Consider the following 21,677-nt stretch of genomic DNA (forward strand, 5'->3'; position numbering starts at 1 on the left):
GCTACCTCGGAAAGGTTCACGCCGCTGCACGGTGCCATTCAGCTCATTCTTGTGTGTGTCTCTCTGTGGGTCCTTGACACACTTTCCCACTTTATTATCCCCATTTGACAGAAGGAGAAACAGAAGCTTGGAGAGCTGGAGCGACCTGCCAGGATTGCGCTGGACATAGAAGCAGCAGCAGCAGCACTGGCCTGGTGCCCAGAGAAGCCGCTGCCTCCTGTGCTGGTCCTGACCTTTGGCCTCTCAAGGGCTGTGCTACCTGTGGCAGTTGTTCAAACAGCCTCAATATCCTGGCACAAGATGGCACTTCATTTGATGGGATGCAACACAAGGCCAGTCTCGTTCCCAAGGAAACAGCTGCCAACAGATGGCAGGCTTCACTTTCTCATGAAGCTGTGGGTTTCCAGCCTCAGGAAGTGAAGAAGTCTTTCTCAAAGTGAAAAGCTGCAATCAGTTCCTCACTCTGCTGCTGTGTGTGGCATCTCTGCCTGTCTGAATCTGACCCATTGTTCAAAGCCCAACTTAAATGCCACTTCCTCCCATGGAGACTTTTCTGATTTTATCCTTTCTCCCAGGTTCCCCTCTCTGACATACTAGGTATGATTATAGACCACCAGACTCCTCTGTCCACGGAATTCTCCAGGGAGTGTGTTGCCATTGCCTTCTCCAGGGGATCTTCCCAGCCTAGGGACTGAACCCAGGTCTCTCACATTGCAGGCAGATTCTTTACCATCTGAGCCACCAGAGAAGCCCAGGTATGACTCATCTTCCTCCAAATACACTCGCTTGCTGTGACTGTCCTTAGAGTTAAATAGTTGACCTCTCTGAGCCTTAATTATTAATCCTTTTGTAAAGTGGAAATAATATCTGCCTTGTAAGGCAAAAGTTAAAAGAAATAATACATTTAATATATGTACAGTCCTAGACATACAGAATGCTCTTACATATGTTGGTCTGATGTTATCACACTCAAATGTACACCTACACAGCCCTACACATTCACTGACAGATTTTACCTGTGTGTGTTAAGGCCCTTATTCTTTTTTCCTTCTATAATAATTATTTGTGTAGGTTCCCAGAGTAGGGGTAGAGAAATAGGATAGTGAAAAGAAATAGGATTTGGAATAAAAAATTTGGGTCTTCCCCTCAAACATCTGTGTGACTGAGGTCAAGTTACTTCTCCCAAGTTACTTCTTCCTTCATAAAAGAGAGCTAACAATAAAATGTGTTCCAGAGTTTCCTCATGTACATTATCAAACTAAGAACGGATGCTCAAAGGCTTTAGAGACTGCCAAGTGCTAATGCATTGTTACCCAATTGCCCTTGTCTGTTTCCCAGAAGCCCAGAGCACAGGGCCTTGTTGGGGATGAGAAGAGGCGCACATAATGATTGCTAAACGAGTAGGCCTTAGCACTGACTTCATTCAGTCTTCGTAGTTCCCCTCGGAGAGAAATTTTAATATGTCCATTTCAAAGATAAGCAAACTGAGATCTGCAGTGGGTAAAGTGCCTCATTCATTTATTCAACAGACCCCTGAATGAGCAATTACCTTGAATCAGATTCTGGGGAGGGATACGAAGACGAAATCCCTGCCATCCATCACAAGCCAGAGTGGAGGAAAGAGACATAAAGGAAAGCATAACACCAGGTGGATTATGAGTGGTAGCTAGTATTTGTTGGGTACTTACTAAGTGCCAGACCCTGTCATATGCGCTTTGCTCCTTCCGTCCTATCAGCCAGGGACCATTACTATGCACATCTCTCATGTGTCCGTAGATTAATGGTGATTGCTTAAGGACTCATAAACCTCAGGGAAGTTTCCTGAAGGACTAGGAATTAACTAGGCAGAGAAGGTGGTGGGGAAGGCAGGGCCATTTCTGGAGAGGGAAATATATGGAGACCATCTATTGGAAGCCTCCACAGCATCACAGGCAGGGGCCAGAGCTGGTCAGGAGGCTGCAGGAGCACCCAGGACTCAATGTAGAAATGAGAGAGGCCCATATCCTACACGTAGCTATCTGAAGGGTTTTAAGCAAAGGAGAGACTTGGCTAAATTTTTAGAAAGATCATCTGGACAGCTGGGTTGGGGGCGGATGGGAGGGAGAGACATTCAGAGCAGTAATTCAGGCTCAAGTTGATGGTAGCCTGGACAAGGGCTTGGGGCAGTGAGGAAATGAGAGAGGCAAAGTTTTCTGGAAGGTGATAGTTTGGGGATTGTTAAATAAAGGACAAAGAGTAATTCTGAAGAACACTCAGTTTCTGCTCCTAATCCAAGAGAATGCGGGAGATCTGGTGAGGTAAGTTTTGGATGGAGCCAAGGTCTTCTGGCCCCCAGTCTGTTCGCCTCCTGACAGTACCAGCGACGACTGCCTGGGAGCGCGCCCTCCGGGCACCAGGGAACGTGGCTACTTTAACAGGCAGCGGAATCTGAAGCCTGAACCCCATTCCCCACCTCCCCCGACCCCGCTCCTCCGCCTCCCCCTCCTCCGCTCCTCCCCCCCGCGCTCCTCCGCGCCCCCTTCCCCCCTCGCCGCCACCGGCGCTGGCGGCGACAGCGGGGCGCCATCCTGGGCGCCAGAGGGCGCTCCCTCACACGCTCAGACCCCTCTGGCCCAGCGCGTCTCAGTGGCCGCGGAAGGTGACGTGGACACGGAAGTGGTCGTCGTCGCGGTGGCACCGGTGGGAGCAGGGCGCGGGGCTTAGAGTGCGGCCAGCAGGCGGACGGGAGGCGGCGGTCTCGCACCTGCAGTGGCGGAGGGGGCAGGTGTTGTCGGTTGGGTGCGAGCCCGGTGAGCTGACGAGCGGCTTCTCAGCGCTTCCCTTGCCCGTCAGTACCCCGCAGCTGGGTCCCGTTTAGCCGGCGTCACCATGACCAAGGCCGGTAGCAAGGGCGGGAACCTCCGCGACAAGCTGGACGGCAACGAGCTGGACCTGAGCCTCAGCGACCTGAATGAGGTCCCGGTCAAGGAGCTGGTCAGTACAGTCCCGCAAGGCCCAGGCGCCCACCCGCGACTGGCGCTGACCCCTGCTGCGTAGGTCACCTCCTTTCCCATGCCTCAGTTTCCATGGCTTAGAACAGGTCGGGGGAGTGGGACTAAGTCCCCGGGGAGGCCGCGTCCGGCTCCAGTTTCTTCCTGGGATGTACACGTGTCACTTGGGCGCAATTCCAGATGGGAAGGAGCTGCTTGTCTGGCTATGGACTTTTTAAGGGTGAGGAGTGAATTTCGTGCCCCCGCCACCCCCATTTCTGAGGCTTTCACAGCGTTCAGCTCCGTGCACTACCCAAAGTGGGAGCTGTTGGAGCGTTTGCTGGATGTATTCAGAGAATGAATGAACAAATGAATGAATGACTCGGTCTGAGTAGGCCTCCGGGTACTCCTGGGTGTGGCCCAGAAGCTGACTTTTCTAGGAAGTCAGCAATCCCAGCTTGCGGCCCCAGCCCTGAGGCGTCCTTCCATGAAGAGAGTGAAATCTCACTGCTTGGTTGGCAAAGTTTTCCCAACTCTGAAACTGGCGGGAATATGCGCCTCTGTGGCTCACCCCTCCACCCACCTACTCTCACATCCCCAACTGGGAAACAAGCCTGAGGCCCCAGGGACATTACAAGACCAGTTTGTTGCCAAAGTGGAGTTGGATGGTATATCCCTGCTCTGCCCACCTGGTTCCCTACCCACATCCCCTGCCGTAGCCTCACTTTGGATGACCTACACTTTCCTCACTGCCTTTAATGAATTACATGTACCTTTGGCACTTGGCCCAGTTTACCCTCCACCTTGGCTGTAATATGGAGGTTAGAATGGGGTTCCTAGTTCATACATCAACTTCACTGTGTAATAGCTGAGTGCCCTTGGCAAGCTAGTTAACCTTTAAGCCTAGATTTCCTCATTTATAAAATGGTGATAATTGTTCTCGTCTCATAGGATTGTTGGGAGAATTAAATAAGATTGTAATGTAAAATACATGGGAGGTAGCAAATACTGATGCATGTGGCTATTACTGAGGTGTTCTTCCCACTGTAACATCTCAAACGTTTTAGGTGGTCAAACCTCCTTCTTGGGACTTTCTGACATTTGGAAAGTGCATGTTGGCCCCGTGTCCTTAACTGTATATTTGCCTTCTTCCCCATGTTTCAGCCTGGCCTTAGGACTGATGTCCCAAATCATTTACCCCAGGCATCTGGTTAGTGCAGCACCACCCCTCAGAGACAGAAGGGTCAGTTTTGCTGAATCTTTCCAGTCTGAACCCCATGGGAAAATAGGTGGGCTAGGAGAGCCTTCTTTTCACTCTGCGTTCACTCATTCATTTAGTCACAAGGGTATGTTGAGTGCCTGGAAGGTTCTGAACTGGAGAATATGGAAATCACAAAGCTATATTAGACAGAGTCTCTTTCCTGAAACCTAATAAGGATGGTGCTAGAGAGAATATTAAAAGTGCTATGGAGAATTTCTAAGAACCTGTTTTTTTTCTTGGATGTTTCACAGCCACATCCTTTCTCTTTACATTCTTCTCTTGGTCATGGTTGACTGGCTTAGGTTTCCTTTCGTGTCTCCAGGAATATTATACTTTAGTATTTTTTTTTAACAAGGCCTTTTCTAGTTGTGGGAACTTTCTCTGGAAAATGCTTCATGAGCAGATGTCACTGAATTGTTCCATGTGTTGATCTGACATTTTTTTCTCATTCCCTTCCTAGGCTGCGCTCCCAAAGGCCACCATACTGGATCTGTCCTGCAATAAACTGACAGCTCTACCGGTAAGGCTGGCAAGCAAGCATGATTTCTTCGAGAGCCCTGATGCTTCTCCTTCCTGTCTGGGGGGGGTCATGTCATAAAATATAATTTTAGGATAGGCCTGCAGGCAGGCTACCACTAAGTTGGAGTGTGTTGCAGGTAGAGTGGGGTGGTTTGTCTCAGTGGGAAGGGAAGCAAAGTAGAGACCTCATTCTTTAAGAACAGTGGGAAAACCAGGCCACTGAAAACTAAAGTCAACAGGATATTGGCTGAATTGTTTATTGGGTTCATCTTTTTTTCAGCCTTATTTTATTCCTTTGAAAAACAGTTTACTTCCTTGTTGCAGCAGAGGAGGCTACAGGCTCTTTTGTAAGTTTCTTTGCATTCCAGAGAGAAAGCTTTTTGGAATGGTCTCCTTGTGCATGTTTCAATGGGGAACAGGAGAAAGTGTGTTTTTGTAGAACTATCATATCATTAGCTTCCCAATACTTGAAATACAGTTTTGTTTAGTGCATCCAACCTAATACTTTTGACTCTCCTTGAACAACTTCTCCCAGTTCTCCTTTTGCTCCACTTGTGAATCATTCAGCCCTGCTCTGCCCCTCCTGGGTCCTGGTTGGTCTCTCCTCCATGACAGTGCTCCTTCACTGGCAGGCCTAAGTTGTCATTGTTGCCTTTCCTGCCCATTATTCTGGCTTTGTCACTGCTTGCCATACTCTTCTGGCTCTGGCTCAGGGATCAAGTCTCAGAGGTTGACAGTTTCTTCATTGGATCATTAGTCCATTTCCATCTCAGTATTCTCCTGGGCCTCACTTATCATCTATAGCATCTTCTTGCAGCTCATCGAGATTTGTTTCTAACACTGGGAAAAAGCATCTGAGATTCCACTTCTTCCAGGAGTATTTTATATCTAGTTAAAGAAGGGAAGGAATTCCTTGCAGCCTGCTGCAACTTTGTCAGGTTGTCACTTGGTATCACCGAGTGCATTTTCCAGTTTGAATTTGTTCAGTTGTCATGTGTTCCCCTAAAGTGTAGATCCACTGGCGTTTACAGGTTCCCAGAGAACACAAATCGGAGAGGGCAATGGCAGCCCACTCCAGTGTTCTTGCCTGGAGAATCCCAGGGACGGGGGAGCCTGGCGGGCTGCCGTCTACGGGGTCCCACAGAGTCGGACACGACTGAAGCGACTTAGCAGCAGCAGAGAACACAAATGGTGCATCGTTACCTGAGGTTGGACCGTCACTTCAGATGGGTGCCGAGCCAAGACTTAATGACAAGAGGGATGTTTTGCACTGTGCTAAAGAGCCAGGATATGAGTAGGATGGGCCCCAGCCTGTTTAGTCAATCATTCAGAGAATACTCCTTGAGCATGTGTACTCAGTAATGTGCTAGGTGCTGCAGAGAACAGTGAAGAATAAAACTGGGTACACAAAGAACAGGGGCTTTCCAGGTGGCACAGTGGTTTAGAATCCAGCTGCCAATGCAGGAGATGCAGGTTTGATCGCTGGGTAGGGAAGATCCCCTAGAGTAGGAAATGGCAAGCCACTCCAGGCTTCTTGCCTGGAGAATTCAATGGACAGAGGAGCTTAGAGGACTATAGTCCATGGGGTTGCAAAGAGTTGGATGCAGCTGCATGCATGCACACAAGGAGCACTGGATCTTTTTAGAAAATTGGATGGTCACACCATGTTTGGGCAGCTTCTATGAAAGTTGAATACAATGTGCTGTTGACGGCAGGTCAAAGAACTGGGGGTGAAGGAACCTACACTTAATGGCTACTTCCAGCTCAGCCTTTTTGCACCTGTCTCACTGCTTACCACCAGCAGTGATGCTTGCTATCTCCATTTTCATTCAAGCTGGAATAGCTGGTACAAGATAGAGTTGGGATTTGTGCATAGGTGCCTCTGAGTTGGGGGCTCCCGGACTGAGCCCAAGGCTTAGGTGTTCTTTTTTGTCCTAGTCGGATTTCTGTGGCCTCACACACCTGGTGAAGCTGGACCTGAGTAAGAACAAACTGCGGCAGCTGCCAGCGGACTTTGGCCGCCTGGTCAACCTCCAGCACCTGGACCTCCTCAACAACAGGCTGGTCACCCTGCCTGTCAGCTTTGCCCAGCTCAAGGTAACGACTCCTGAGCCCGTGTTTCATAGCCAGGTGTGGCAGAGTGCTTGGGAACTGCAGGGATGTGGCTGCGAGAGAGGCCGACAGGCACACCACTCTGTTGCCACAGCCTCAGGTGGCTTTCCCTGTAAGTGGAGCACAGAGGACTTTCTTCCTGCTCATTTTGTTCTGCTTTGAGGGACTCTTCCTGTGTGCTTGGACTTACCAGCCACTCTGCCCCATCTCTTTAGAGCCTGAAGTGGCTGGACCTGAAGGATAACCCCCTGGATCCTGTCCTGGCCAAGGTGGCAGGGGACTGCTTGGATGAAAAGCAGTGTAAGCAGTGTGCCAACAAGGTAAGCAGGAGCTCCCCAGTGGTTTCTTCACATTCCCCTGGGATCTGCCTCTTGTTTTTCTCTGCCAGGGCACCTGTAGCTGTGTTTTTTTAAAACACAAGCGTCTCTAAACATGTCTACTATGAGTCTGTCAGGCAAAGGCACCTTTCTCTGTTTACTCTGTAATCCTAGAACGGTGCTCTCTTCTGCTCTGCTGCCATGCTTCTGTTCTTAGAAACCAGGACCTGGCATGATCCAACACTGTACTGTTGATATTCGTTCATATGGAGCAAAAAGGTTAGGGACTGTGGCCTTTCTGAGTAAAGTTATTGTAGGAATTTTGATAATAAAGATGTTAATATTTGTAAGTTTATAGCTGGAAACAGACACATCTTGGGCAGACTTGGCATTTGATTTCAATTGAGTCATCTGACATAGGAGAAAGGAACTAACTGGCAGCCTGGAAGGCAAACATTTCCAATAACCTTGAAGGTGCTTTACGTTGCTTCTTAAGAACAGCACTGTACCCACCTCTCAATGATTCTAGCTGTAGTCATTTTTTCCCTGCAGCTTTAGAACCTTGCTGCTGCTTCAGCTGAGCACCAGATGACTTGGCTATATGTTTAGGGGGTGTTGTGAACAAAAAAGGATTTAACTTTAAATGCTAGATTAATGTAAGTGAAATGTGTGTATGATGGGTTCTCCGTATGAATCTCAGGAGTAATGGCCTTTCTTTTCTTACCATTAGCTCAGGACTTCTTAGATAGTCTATATCACCCATTGTTACAAGAAACCAAATGCAACATCAGTGCATCCAAGAAGCCAAGGCAACAGTTTGCCCTCAATGGGGAACAGTACGAGTGCTTAGTGAAGTCCTGTTCTGCAAACTGGGCTCTAAGGGTGATGTCTGTTCTGAAGACTAACAGTGGCCACCACTGACTGTTCTTTTGTCTTATGTGCTTTCCATGTTTCATCTGGTAATCCTCATAACCTTGGGAAGTAGGTATTCCTTTTGTATCTCTGACATGAGAAACTCTGAATGGGCAACATCTTTGATTTATCCATTTATTCATTCACCTAATAATGTATTAAACCAAAGAAGATGCTGATATTCTAGTTTTTTACCTACAGAAACAACTTTTATTGAGTGTAAAGGTCTTTAGTATTCACAGATATTCACCGACAGAGCTTCTGGGAGCACGGTGCATTGTGGATGTGGTGAGAAGCCATGTTCCTGGCCCCACTGCCCAGAGCTGTCTCCTGTCCACACCTTTAGGCACGTACAGGAGTGGTGTGGGCCAATCAGAAGGAGGTTACTTGTCTCCAGGAGTTAGCTTGGTCTTGCCAGCTCTGACCCTGTGGCTACATAGTAACTGATCTATTTGGTTCATAGTAAAGCACCTTTTACACATAATTTGTTAGTTTAGTAGAAATCGTCAGCTGCTTAGTACCTGCTGTGGACTAGGATAGGTAGACAAAATCTACCCTCCAGAGGCTCCAGAGGAGCCTCTCCCATTTCTGAACAGGCTGTGTGGTCAGATAACTAACTCCTCATGTATTGTAGCCAAGCTAAAAGGGGCAGTTCTTAAACATTCCAGTTCCTTACTTGGCCAGCTTTTACCCAACTAAAACCAACTGCATGATTGGTACTCATATAAAATTCAGAGTTCAGAGTGAGACAGGGACTTGGGCCACACCTCTCCCCATCATGCTTGACCTTCCTCCAGATCCTGTAGCTCCTTGCTGAGCAGCCATTTTTAAGTAAGTGTGACTGTTCTGGAGAGAAGTCAGACGGTGCACTGTTGGTGCTGGTCCTGGGTTACTCAGGACAGGGTTCCTGTGGCTTTAAGCCAGGTTCCTGGAGGGAGCGGCTTTTGCAGGCCTGCCGTGAGCCCTTCTTAGGACAGATGTAGCCATGTCTGAAGTTTCCATGAAGAAAGATGTTTACGTTTGAATACATATCTAGTATTCAGTAGTGAATAGCCTAGTGCATTCATGAAACAGGCAGTTGAGACAATTTGCTGTCTTAATTTAGAATGCTTTAGGTTTTCTTCTCTTATTAATGCAGTCAAGAAGATAAGGTAAAAAAAAACAAGTGTTTAATGAGCACATATAATGCCTTTCTCTGAGAACTCTCCTGCCTCTGTGCACTGGAAGTAAGAGGGACAAGCTCTGGCCTAGGCCTAGGAACTCAGACCTGCACTCTCTGCTGGGCTACTTTCTAGCCACATGACATCAGAGCTTGGGTTTTCTTCCATACCTTTACAATAGGCATCCAGTCAGTTGTTTAGGCATCCAGTCAGTTGTACATCATACCTGTGCCTGTAATTAGCTAAGCTCTGTGCTTAACTGCAGAGCTAAGGACAATAGTCCATACCCATTTACAGTCTAGGACAGAGATGGGTATGAAAACTCCCCATAAGTGGGAGGAGGGGAACCTGAGGCGCCCAAAGGAGGGGTCGGACAGGAAGATGTCTTAGTGAAAGTGCTATCTCTGCACCACACAAAAGTTGCTGGGAGAATTGCAAGAAGTGATTGTAAATGGCAGAACTTTTTACAGGTTCCAACTGGTATTGTGTTTCACAAGCTTTTTTTCGTGAGCTTGAGTGAACTGGGCTCATGTTTCTTCTCTGACTGAGGCTGGTGCAATGAGGACACAGGGTAGGATTCACTCTGTTAGCAGCCCGGCTTCCAGGGCTCTGGTGATCTGGGCTGCTGCAGGGAGCAGTCTCTCTGAGATCCCCCGCGTGAAGACAGTTATCGGAGTGGTTCAGCGCCCTCCCCTCCCTTTGCAGGTGCTACAGCACATGAAGGCCGTGCAAGCGGAGCAGGAGCGGGAGAGGCAGCGGCGACTGGAAACAGACCGAGGTAGGTCGTCACCCCTCCTCTAGTCATCTTCCCGGTCCTCACCCCAGCCAGCTGGTTCTCATGCTTAAGGAGCTAGGATCCAGGAGAGGAGCCCTGCAGGGCAGTAGGGAATAGTGTGATGGTAGATGGCAGCATCTCTCCAGTCCCAGCTTCCCCACTGAGACCCACAGCCATATTCAATAGCTTGTCTTTCTGTCTGCTTAGACGTTGGTAGGTTATCTCAAATTAAGCATGGCTAAACCAGATCCCCTTTAGTACCTCCTACTGTTCCCCCATAATGGGAAACCAGCATCCTCATTCAAGCCTGAAATTGGGAAAGTGTCCATGATTGCTTTCTTCTGTTACTCCCGTGTCCAGTCTGTGAGCTGTGGAACCTCCGGTGCTAGTCAAGTCTCCTTCCGATAGACTGCCACAGTACCTCCTAGCACCGTGCCCTGGCTCATACTTGTGCCCCTTCCACACGGCAGCCAGGGAGATGTTTTTAAAACATAAATCAATTCTGCTACTATTTGGCTGGACCTCTCATGGCTTCCATTTGAACTCAGAATGAAATTCAAACTCAGTAACATGGCTGACAAGGCCTGCCATGCCCCGGCCTGCTTGCTTCTCTGTCCTCATACCACGTGCCAGGGAGAGAGTACAGTTACCCTCAGCCACACAAGCCTCTGTTGTTGCAAAACACACCAAGTACAGTATCATCTTAGGGGCTTTGCTTGATTTCCTTTTCCCTCAGATCTTTATGTGGCTGTCTACTGGCTTCATATGGTCCCTATCTCTGCTCAGATGTTGCCTTAGGTTAACCATAACCCTTTCAGAGCCACTCAAGCTAGAATTGCCAACCCACCTGCCACTCTATCACGTCCTTGATTACTTCCTTTATGGCACACATCACTATCTTTTTTGACTGTTTGTTCACTTGTTTATTGTTTGTCTCCTCTAGAAAGGAGATGACTTAGGCAGTAGAGCCTGACTTTTCTTCACTGCTGTATCCAAGCACTTAGAACAAGGCCCGGCACACAGCAGATGCTCTGTTGGTGGCTGACTTCTGAGCCCCCTTACTGGAGGACTCCCATGGTTAGAGGGACATGTGTAGTGCTGACTGTAGGCGGGCCCGAGATCAGAACCCCCGGGTTGTGACAGTCCCTTGTACATGCTGCCTGTGTTTACTGTGACTGCTGCTGCTTTTGCCTCTGGATGGCACATGTTCTCTTAAGGCTGGGCAGAGTGTGTTCTTGGCATTCTTGGTGCCCATCTGGAACCTGGAGTTTGTTTACAAAGCAGTGGGCAGCTACAGTGCTAACACTACTACCATTCAGATACATGACAGTTCAAATAGGCTTTTGAGCCCTAACAGGACATTTAATCACCATCTATGGCATTCTGGCTTTGGAAAAATGTACTTCAGTCTTTCAGATAACTTATTTGGAAATGCATTTTTAGAAACCAGTTATTTGTAAGGTGGGTGTCGTATGTAAACATACTTGAGCTGTGGAATAAATCTGAATGTTATATAGACTCCTGAGTTGAAGTCTAGAGTACCCTCTGACAAGCTGTTAGTTTTACTTTTTCAGGAAAACATTTCCAACCTTTCTAACTCTGAACCTGAATACTCACTTTTTCATCCTGCCCTCCCATGCCACATTTCTTTCCAAAGCTTGGAAAGATGAGATTCCCATGGAATCAACACCTCCCTTCTTTCCTCTGCTCATAGTTGAGTTGTGCAAGGCTGTGAATGGCTGTGAATCACAGTTCTGAAGGAGCACCAGACTCATCACCCATACCTTTCTTATGCCCCTCTTGCTATGTCACCCTACTCTTTCTGCTGCCTGTGGCTAGGAACCCCTTAATAAGAATCCACTGGGCAAACCCTGAGAGCAGCTTATTGTATTTTAGGGAGGGCTTACTTCCCAGAGAACAGAAAGACATGTGATCCACCGCATTAGGGGAAGGGAGCTGAATCCATATTAATTACTTGGGATAGCACACTGGAGGTCTGTGAGAGAAGCCACTTTGGGGTATACTTTCTTGTAGAGGCTGAGAAGAAGTGGGAGGCCAAGCAGCGAGCTAAGGAGGCTCAAGAGCGGGAACTGCGGAAGCGGGAGAAGGCAGAAGAGAAGGAGCGCCGGAGAAAGGAGTATGACGCCCTCAAAGCAGCCAAGCGGGAGCAGGAGAAGAAACCTAAGAAGGAAACAAATCAGGCCCCGAGTAGGTTTTTCTATCAGTTGCAGGGTTCCAGGAGGGGTGTGGTGAGAGAATGGCTTAGATTTCTAGGCGTAGCTGAGTGAGCAAGCGAGCGAACAAGCTTATAGACCTTGTCAGCTACAATATACTCTAAAGTCTGGGAGTAACTTGGAGGATCCACTTACAGGGAATGGGAACCCTCCTAGTGCCCTGACTGGTTTGTTTTCCCAGTGTCACGTGTTTGGATCAGATGTGGCTGAGAACATTTCCCGAACAGGGAGTTGCACTTTTTGTAAAGGTTAGATTCTAAAATCACCCAGAAAGGTGAAGATCACTTGTGGTCACATGACTGTTAGAAGATCCTCCCATCATCCAGCAAGTGACTGGGCTCCTGAGTGTGTGGTCCTGTCTCAGTGGTGCCAGCGTGGTCTGTGATTTTCTTTCCAAGTTGGACCAGATCACTCTTTAGTGAACACAGAATTATGTGGCCTGCATTCAGGAAGCCATGTCACGTAAAAACCACATGAGCGTTTTGCCTGAGTATGCCCTGTTGGATTTGTGTAGCAATGTGGCTCCATGTGTAAGTGAGGACTATATCTTCTGGGCCAAAAGGGGCCCCTGAGGGGAAGGCACCTGAACAGGGAAGCTCTGGGGACGGGAGGCCTGCGCCTGTCCCTGCTTGCCCCGCACTGGCCTTGAGCAGGCCACCCAGCCTCACCGCCATTGTTCCCTTATGTAAATAAGGATCATACCTCCCTTCGGGTTGTGATAGGATTGAAAAAAAACCTCTGACCGGATCATGTAGTTCTTGGCATATGGGTGTTCAGACAGGTTTTTTAAAAACTTGCCTAAAAATCTCAAAATCAATTTTTTCTCCCTAATTTTAAATATATTAATTGCAGAGAATTTCTGTATATATCAGAAAATGGTGATCAATCACCTGTAATCCCATTTCCAGCATTAATCACTGTTGCCAATATGTGTGTCAGGCTATTTTATATATTAGAAGTATTTATAAATTTTGAACCTGTTTCCCCAAATGGGCAGCACTCTATCCACGCTTGGCACCTCCTGATAAAGCCCTGCCCTGGGCCCTCGGGGCCTGGATTATTGGCATGTTCTGGAGGAGAACTTAGGACCCTGGGGACTGTATGCTACACGAGACATCCGCATGAATGAATCTGCTTTCAGTCTACTCCCTGAGATCCAAGGGACAAAGTTCATGTTTCAATCTCTGCATAGCAAAGGTTTTAAGAGCTCAAGTCTCCTTGTAATTGTGCTCTCCTGAGGGCCTGGGGAGTTTTCATCAGAGCGGAGGGGTGTGAGTGGATGTGCACGGAGGCGGCTAGCACTGACTAGAGCGCGCCTCTCCCTAACTGCCTGAACTCTGTCTACTGTGACTCTGCCCCTCCAGAATCTAAGTCCGGCTCTCGCCCCCGTAAGCCACCACCCCGGAAACACACTCGATCCTGGGCTGTGCTGAAGCTGCTGCTGCTGCTGCTGCTGTGTGTGGCTGGTGGGCTGGTTGCTTGTCGGGTGACCGAGCTGCAGCAGCAGCCCCTCTGCACCAGTGTGAACACCATCTACGACAATGCCGTCCGGGGCCTGCGCAGCCATGACATCCTCCAGTGGGTCCTGCAGACCGATTCTCAACAGTGAGCTTGTCCTCAACACCTGCTGCCTCCCAGCCTTGGAGCTTGGATTCCTATGGAATTGGGTTCTGCTGGACACAACCTCTTTTTAGTGTCAGACCTACCTGCCATCATCAAATGGCTGTCATTTGGTACCTGAGACCTCCTCTTTGTAACACTTCTTTGTTCCTCAGTCAGGGTTCCCTGGTGGAATAAGGAGAAATAGGAGGTGTGGACAGTTACCTGCATGCTTAAAAGAATAGGCTTGGGTTAGGGAGAGAGCCTTTTCTAGTTGTTATACAAAGCTGTGTAAAGGCAAGACGCGTTTCTACTAAAGGTCAGCTGTCACTACATTTATACTTTTGTATGTCACAGACCCTTTCTTTCATTCCTCCCTGGGGAGCCAGGGCAGATCAGGAGGCAGTGTGTTATTGGGGACTAGGGGAACACCATACTTGGCAAATCTCATCTAAATTGCGGGGGAGGGGCATACCTACTTTTTAAGGATCTCAGACATTCAGATATTTTAACAGCCATACAAAATCTTGGGCTGTGACAGGACTTCCAGATTATCCAGTCCAATGTAACACTTGTAGACAGGGAGACTGAGGCTTTCCATGACTTGCCTATGGTCTTCCAGCTAGTTTGTGGGCAGAACTGGATTCCCACCCAGTATCTTTTTTTCCCCATCATTTTACCTTCTTTATAATGTCCTGAGTAAACAAAACTTACACAAGAATTGGGTGTCTCTTGGCTGGAGTACAGAATCTCTCATGGGAAACAGATTTATGACCTATAAATAGAAATCTCATAGCCACAAGGGTCTTGGGCAGCTCCTGCAGAGTCCTGCCACAACTTATGTGGCTTCTATAAAATGGGCACAGTCCAGGCTCCTGGCATCAGTTTGACAGCATTAATCACTTGATTGCCAATAAAGAAGAAGCTGGATCCTTGCAAAGCCACATTGTCTGTGACAGCTCTATTACATAATTGGTGTGACTCAATACCACATAGGCAACCTGAAAACTAAGCTTCACAGGAGACTTGATGTTTAGCATTGATCCTAGACATCATGGAGTTTAAAAGTGGCACATTAACCACTAGCATGAGCAAGGCAGCACTGTCCACTCCCTTTATCTGCCAGAGTCAGCGTTTTCTTGCTCTGTGGCCTCCTTTACCTCTTTTCACTACATCAGAAATGGCCGTCATGGTGCTCCTTCACAGAATACTCGTGATTGAAAGCTCCCTGCCTTTCCCCGGGGAGATTGAGAACCTGGCATGTTCAGACAGCGGGGTCCAGCTTGTCAGCACTAGTGGCCCATGGATAGCACTGACGCTTGTGACTGTCCGATAACGGAAGAAAAGGCGTATTCTTTTCTCCCTCAGGGAGGACTGCTGCGTAGGCCCACAGCTCACTCAGAATCACTGTACATTCCTTTATTCTTCCTCTAAGCTCCAGAGCCAATGGCACAAATGCTTTATTAAAATTGAACACAGGACATAAGATGAGATTAAGAGAATACAGAAGCTGGCACAGTGACTGGATCCCCGTTCCTTGGCTGGGTGAGGGAGCTCTGGTGGGTCGGGGGAAGGCAAGAGCACGCCCAGCCTCGTCAAGCCACCAGCTGAGGGCAGTTCACTTGTGGCCTGGAGATTTGATGCTGGGGTACTTTTGGATTTCTGCGATTATTAAATACATGTCTGAGTGGTCTGTCTTTGTTCCTTTGTATTTTTGAGGGCTGCCTGGGGCAAGGGCAGGGGCAGTTCATACATGGCAGTTGACTTGCTAGGAGAGGAAGGCATCTCGGCCTCCACCCCAGGTGGGCAGGTAGAGACTATCACAAATAGCAACACCAAGGAAAGCCTGCTGTGGGCAGGACCCAGGCTTGTGCTGCAGGAGGTGCTCCTCATTCCTACACTGTAGTCATGCTGCAGCGGTGGAAACCAGCTTTTCATCCTTATCCTGAGGGCTGGCTTCAGTCTGCACTGTCTAAGGAGAGATCTGGCTGCAAAGCTGTCATCTGAAGGTAGATACGCCTGGACAGCTCTGGTCCAACACGGCGCGAGGTGGCTGTCACGCCTTCCCCACGGCGCACCTTTAAGTCTGCGAGCAAATTCTGGCGTTCTTGCTCAGAAAAACACCGCTTATAAGCCTGAAAGTAGTAAATGAGCTGTTAATACCACACTACCCACAGCCATTCTTCATCTACGAACAGAGGATAGGAAGCTTGTGTTGATGAGAATGAGATGAGAATCTGTCCTCCCTCCCTGATCAGTGTTGACTCTGATCTCAGACCCGCACTGTGGACTTACAAGGCACTCCTGGGCCCTCACCAGTGCTGTCCATGGGAACTGGGAGTCCACCAAGGCCACAGCACACTGGGCAGTGACCCCTGGAAGAGCATACCTGGATCAGGATCTGTGGGGAGGGGTAGGCGTCCACAATGGCACTGGCCATCTCCAGGCTGACCCGGTTCAGCTGCTGAATCTGTCTCCTCCAGACCAGTGCAAGCCCCCTGCCAGAGTGGTCCACCTTGGCCCCTCCAGCCCAGTCACTCTCCAGGCAGAAGGAGAAACTAGTTTGATCTCGGAGCTTCCTGCAAACAGCGCAGTTGAGGAGCTAAAAGTCATGCATTTGTCTGCTGCACTTGTCCCTTTAACTAGGAACTTAAAAACCTTCCTCTGACCTTGGAAGAGGTGTGTACAATGTTCCACCCAGGCAATGCTAGTTGCTTAAAAACTAACTAGATTCCCTTAAAAACAACATTTACTCCTTTTCATTAAAAGAGAAGTTACCAGATTCTTGCTTACACTGAGACTGGGCTCTATTTGGGGAGGCAGTGTGCACAGGCGTAGGCACAGGGGACTGGGTGTCAGGCAATTTAGAGTCTAGCTCTGGTTCTAATTTGCTCGGAACTTTGACAAGTCAGTCTCTTCAGGCCTCAGTTCCCTCAGGTATAAAATGAAGGACTCGACTGTCTCTCAGGTCTCATTAACTTTTAAGTCCTAACGATGAACAGCCCTTGAGCTAAGTATGCTAAAAAATTGTTTTACAAAAGCATGTTTTATTGTGACCTGATCTGCAATGAATCCTGGTAACTTGGCCCACTGATAACCCAGTACGAATCTGCAGAACATAAACTTACACCTAAGCTAAAGTGTTAGTCGTTCAGTTGGGTTGGACTCTCTTGCAACCCCATGAACTGTACCTCTGTCCATGGAATTCTCCAGGCAAGAATACTGGAGTGGATTGCCATTCCCTTCTCCAGGGGATCTTCCTGACCCAGGCAGTGAACCCAGGTCTCCCACGCTACAGGCAGATTCTTTACCATCTAAGCCACCAGGCAATCGCTACACATATAAGCTAAAGGAGAACATTTTAAAGGGACCGTGCTTGAAGGCTCCTTCCAAGAATCCCCAGGGTTAAGTCAGCTGCTTCTGCCTCAAGCTTGAGCAACAACAGACTAGCAGCAGAGTTAGGGGAAGGAGACCTCTTCTCTGGGTACCAGAATCATTGTAAAGGACAAGGCCCAGCCACTGAGCCAGGGCTCGACGGGGGGCACTCACTTGAAGGGCGCTTCAGCCACGGCCTTTGTGAACGCGCATGCCAAGTCAGCCAGCTCTTTCCAGCTCTGCACAATTTGAGCCTGGGCTTCTGTGTGCAGCTGCAGATCTACCAGTGCCTAGAAACCCCAAAGCAGGATGGACTGGAAGAGCATGGAGAGACCAGTCTGAAACTATTCTCCTCTCACTGTTCACTGAAGCTACACCCCAATCCCTTGGCTCCCTGTTTGGCCCTTCTTTCCTACCTAGTGCCAGGGCAGAAAGTAGTGTCCAGCAGGCATTTTACTCTTTAGCAACGCAGGTTAGATGAGAGTGGGTGCCCACGCTGATTCAGGCAACAGAAGTTCTTACCTCTTCCATATCTACCCTGGTCGCCATGGCCACTGTGCTGGCCTCTGGTTGTTTCTGCTGCTGCTTCTTCTTCTCCTTGGCCTGTTCTCTATTTGCCACTCTCTGTTTCCTTCTTAGAGGATTCAGAGCACTGGAGCAGGGGAGGAAATCAAAAGTGTAGCAGCTCCAGGCTGAGCTCAGGCAGAAGAGGTGTGAGAAGGCTGGACCAGAGAGTTATAAAGGGCTAGGAGGGATGCTGTTTTGCAGAGGGACCCAGATCTGGAATGAATAAATCCACCCCTGCTGGCCCAAGAGCTGCCCCTTTTAATACTAAGTCTTGAGGACAAATCCAAACCTGAAGTGCTTCTCTGGATCCACAATCACCAGGAACAGATGTTTCCCAGCTGTCCTCGCTGTGATGTCAGTCACGAAGCTCCGAAGTGTTTCCTTCCCTTCCTCGGTGCTGCCCAGACTTCCCTGCATGGAGGGGCAGAAAGGGCATGAATGTCTGCTCCCTAGAGCCAGCCCTCTGCCTGGCCTCAGCACCCACCCCTCTGGCTGTACCCACCTGCTTGAAGTGGTAGATCAGGGACATAAACACCTCTGCCAGGAGCAGCACCAGAACCATGGACTCTTCCACCCAGCCCTCCTCGCCATCCTGTTAAAAGGAAACAGACCCCCGTAAAGGGAGGCAGGTCAGCAGGTGCTCAGCACCTGAGAGAAGCCCAGGCCTTCTGGGTGAATGACTTCATCCCCATTGGCCTAGTCCATTTTGCAGTATCCTTTTTCTTCTGGAATGAAATCATGGTGGCAAGAAATAGTAACCCATGATTCCGTCCCTCCCAGTCCTCAATGGTTCAACCTTGGTGTACTGCACTTTAGTAGTGAATATGAAAGGTTAGTTGAAATAGGCTGAGAAGTAACTGCCAATATTCTACGCATTTGGAATTGGGGAATGGAGGGTAGGAAACTCTTCTGAAGAATCTGGAACTAATATGTAATCTGGGCTTTGAGGGTAAATGCGAAGTATGAGCTGAGCGGCTCTTGGAAAGGAATAGGTTTTGTGTGACAAAGATAAGAATCACCAAGGAAATTTCGGTCTGTGAGAGCACTTCTCTTTCACCACACTAAGGCATAATCAAACAAAGCCAAGGTCACGTAACAGTCCACAATCCTACAGTGCAGCATTAACCAATCTGAAATGGCAGCACTACCCCAGATGGAGAAACTGAGTAAAGGCTGTTGTTATACAAGGGATGGAGCTGTCCCTTGTAGTTTCCTTGCACCCTGCCCACACCTTGAAAAACAGCCCGTTATTAAACCCTCCTCAAGTTTATACTGAGTGTGCCATCTGCTTTCCAGGTGGGGCCTTGACTGAGATATAGCCTTTAGGATAAAAGCATACTTATCTTGTAAAACTTAAGGAGGAGGAGAGACAGCAGTCAGAAAACCCCTACCTCAGAGGGCCCAGCCCTTCTCCTCCACGTGAGGCTGCAAGGCACAGCCTGCGCCTCTATCACACAGCAACAATCCATGGACTGCAGGGCTCCAAGGAGCTGACCCCCACCTCCCATCTGTAAGAGCGCTGCAACAGACGGGAAAGGGACTGTCAGCGGGACCCAGAAAGCAGTTTACCCAGCAGGAGAGAAAGAAAGATGTCGGTAGGACCTGGATCCAGCAGCACAACGATGTGCTTTAAGCACTCCTCTGGCCTCTGAGCTTTCAGCCTGTTAACCAGGGCTGTCTTCTTCTTCCTTTCCTGTTGCCTCTGGGTGCTCTCCTTCTGGCTTGCTCGTCCCCACTGCTGGCATCCCTGTGCGCTGCTCTTCTGGACCTTCTGACTATACTTGCGTCTCTTCTGAGGCAGGGGCACCTCAGCATTTGTTTTGTTTATTGTCAAGCTGTTGCTCTGGACGGTGCAGGTAGTTTGGTAGGCTGGCAACTGATAGCATGGATTGTCTACCACAGGGTCCTTGTTACTTGATGCATGCCTCTCTGAGGTACCACAGAGGGGAATATCACGGATCTTTGTAAATGGCTGTTTTTGCCAGTCACGTGATACTCTTTCATTATTTTGATGATCCAAAACCGTTTCAAATGGGGAGCTGGATTTTTCAGGGCTCAGCTGTTTGTGAGTCAAAAACTTACAAATAAGCCTCTTAGCCAGGGGCATAAATTCCTCCTCATTCTCACTTCCACTGCTTAGCACACTAACTGGCTCTGTTTGTATGACAGTTTCAGCGGCCTCTGGAACGAGCGGTGGATCTTTCAATTTTGGTGACGGACAGGAGGCCTCAGAATCTGAGATGTCAACCACTACAATCTTCTCATCCTCCTGAGGCTGCCTCCTCTTTACTGAAGATGGTTTATTCTTCAGAAAGGCAAATGTTGGCAGCTCCTCAGAGTCACTCTCACTGGAATCCAGTGAGAGTGATGACTTCTTTACAGCCATCAGTATGTGCAATCAGGTTAATTCCCTGCAATGAAAAGAGAGATGAGACACAGGCTGTAGCACTGAATTCAGTCCAGTTGCTGTGCTCTATGGCCAAGCTTTATGGAGATAAATGATATACAGAGAAATGAAGAAACAGAGAAATAGGACATGGTCCAATACGATGAGTCTGGAACTCAGAACAGCTATGTCTGTAGTCTAACAGGAACCCTCCTCACATCCCTGTGAGGTATAAACAAAGTGGAGGTTACTATTAAAAAATGTTAATGAGGTAGGAACAAGACCCAATACTATCTCTTTACTGATCTCTGCGTGTAAGATGGAGATTTCAAGAGTCATTCTTTTTTTTAACTGAGATATCACTCACATACCATAAAATTCTGTCTTTTTAAAATATACACAATTCAGCAGTTTTCAGTATATTTGCAAGGTTGTATCACCATCACTACTATCTAATTCCAGAACACTTTCATCATCTCAAAAAGAAATCCCATAGCCATCAGGCAGTCAGTCCATTTCCCCTTCGCTGGAGTCCCTGGCAACCATAAACCTACTCCTGTCTCTACAAATCTACTAGGTATTCTAGATAGTTCACAGAAATGGAGTCCTAAGTATGTGAACTCCGGTGACTTAGCATGTTTTCGAGGTTCACTCATGTTGTAGCATGGGTCAGGACTTCATTGCTTTTTATAGCTGAGTAACACTTCACTCCATTTATGTGCCACATTTTGTCTATCCATTCACCTGGTGGACATTCTGTTTGATTCCATTTTTGACCATTACGAATGCTTCCATGAACATTCACCTCCTAGTTTTTGTGGGGATGCTTTCAGTTCTCTTACAGAAATATCTAGGGTCGCCATTGATGGGTGGTGCGCAAGAAAATCTGAACATACTCTCTAACACTGCAGGATGAGCCATGTAACCTGTCCTGGCCATGCTTTTTCAGTAAAACAGGGATAGTCACATTACCTACTTTACAACGATGTGAGAAGGTAAAAAAAATTTTTTTTAGTAATTCATCTATAGAGCTTAGTACTGTATCTGGCACGCAGGAAGTGCTCTATAAAGCTGAACGACTAGGGAGGGACCTCCCTATCCCCGCTCAGGCCTTGGTTAAAGTGTTAGTCACTCAGTCAGTCGTTTCTGACTCTTTGCGACCCCATGAACTGTGCAGCCTGCTAGGCTCCTCTGTCCATGGAATTCTCCAGGCAAGAATACTAGAGTAGGTGCCATTCCCTTCTCCAGGGGCTCTTCCGAACCCAGGGATCGAACTCGGTTCTCCTCCATTACGGGCAGTTTCTTTACCGTCTGAGGCGTCAACCTCGGTAACTGGCAAAATGCGGGTATCGGATAAGCAAGGCCCTGCTGAGCTCGCTCCACGTCTCTCCCGCAGGCACACGGCGGACAGGTCGTCCACACGCGGCGGCAAAGGCCGCGGCCACCAAGCCCCAGCAGACTCTGGCTCAGGAAGTAGGCCCTGCGCCGCCG

The 21,677-nt window shown here is 48.5% G+C and overlaps 2 protein-coding genes across 2 annotated transcripts; one reads left to right on the forward strand and one right to left on the reverse strand.

The window, feature by feature from the left end:
* Positions 1-2,670: 2,670 nt before the first annotated feature.
* On the forward strand, positions 2,671-15,536 carry LRRC59 (leucine rich repeat containing 59). The gene is made up of 7 exons (XM_068975982.1): positions 2,671-2,973; positions 4,691-4,750; positions 6,688-6,846; positions 7,077-7,181; positions 9,956-10,028; positions 12,060-12,233; positions 13,624-15,536. Exons 1-7 carry the CDS (start codon positions 2,869-2,871, stop codon positions 13,866-13,868), a joined length of 921 nt encoding a protein of 306 aa, XP_068832083.1. The 5' UTR covers positions 2,671-2,868; the 3' UTR covers positions 13,869-15,536.
* On the reverse strand, positions 15,322-21,603 carry EME1 (essential meiotic structure-specific endonuclease 1). The gene is made up of 9 exons (XM_068975981.1): positions 21,495-21,603; positions 19,403-20,211; positions 19,192-19,319; positions 18,303-18,392; positions 18,090-18,211; positions 17,756-17,885; positions 17,408-17,523; positions 16,248-16,437; positions 15,322-15,993 (listed from the first exon to the last, which is right to left on the reverse strand). The coding sequence occupies exons 2-9, from the start codon at positions 20,184-20,186 to the stop codon at positions 15,817-15,819; spliced, it is 1,737 nt and encodes a 578-aa protein (XP_068832082.1). The 5' UTR covers positions 20,187-20,211; positions 21,495-21,603; the 3' UTR covers positions 15,322-15,816.
* Between the last annotated feature and the right edge of the window lie 74 nt (positions 21,604-21,677).

Source organism: Capricornis sumatraensis, chromosome 8, assembly GCF_032405125.1.
Source record: "Capricornis sumatraensis isolate serow.1 chromosome 8, serow.2, whole genome shotgun sequence".
Lineage (NCBI taxonomy): Eukaryota > Metazoa > Chordata > Mammalia > Artiodactyla > Bovidae > Capricornis > Capricornis sumatraensis.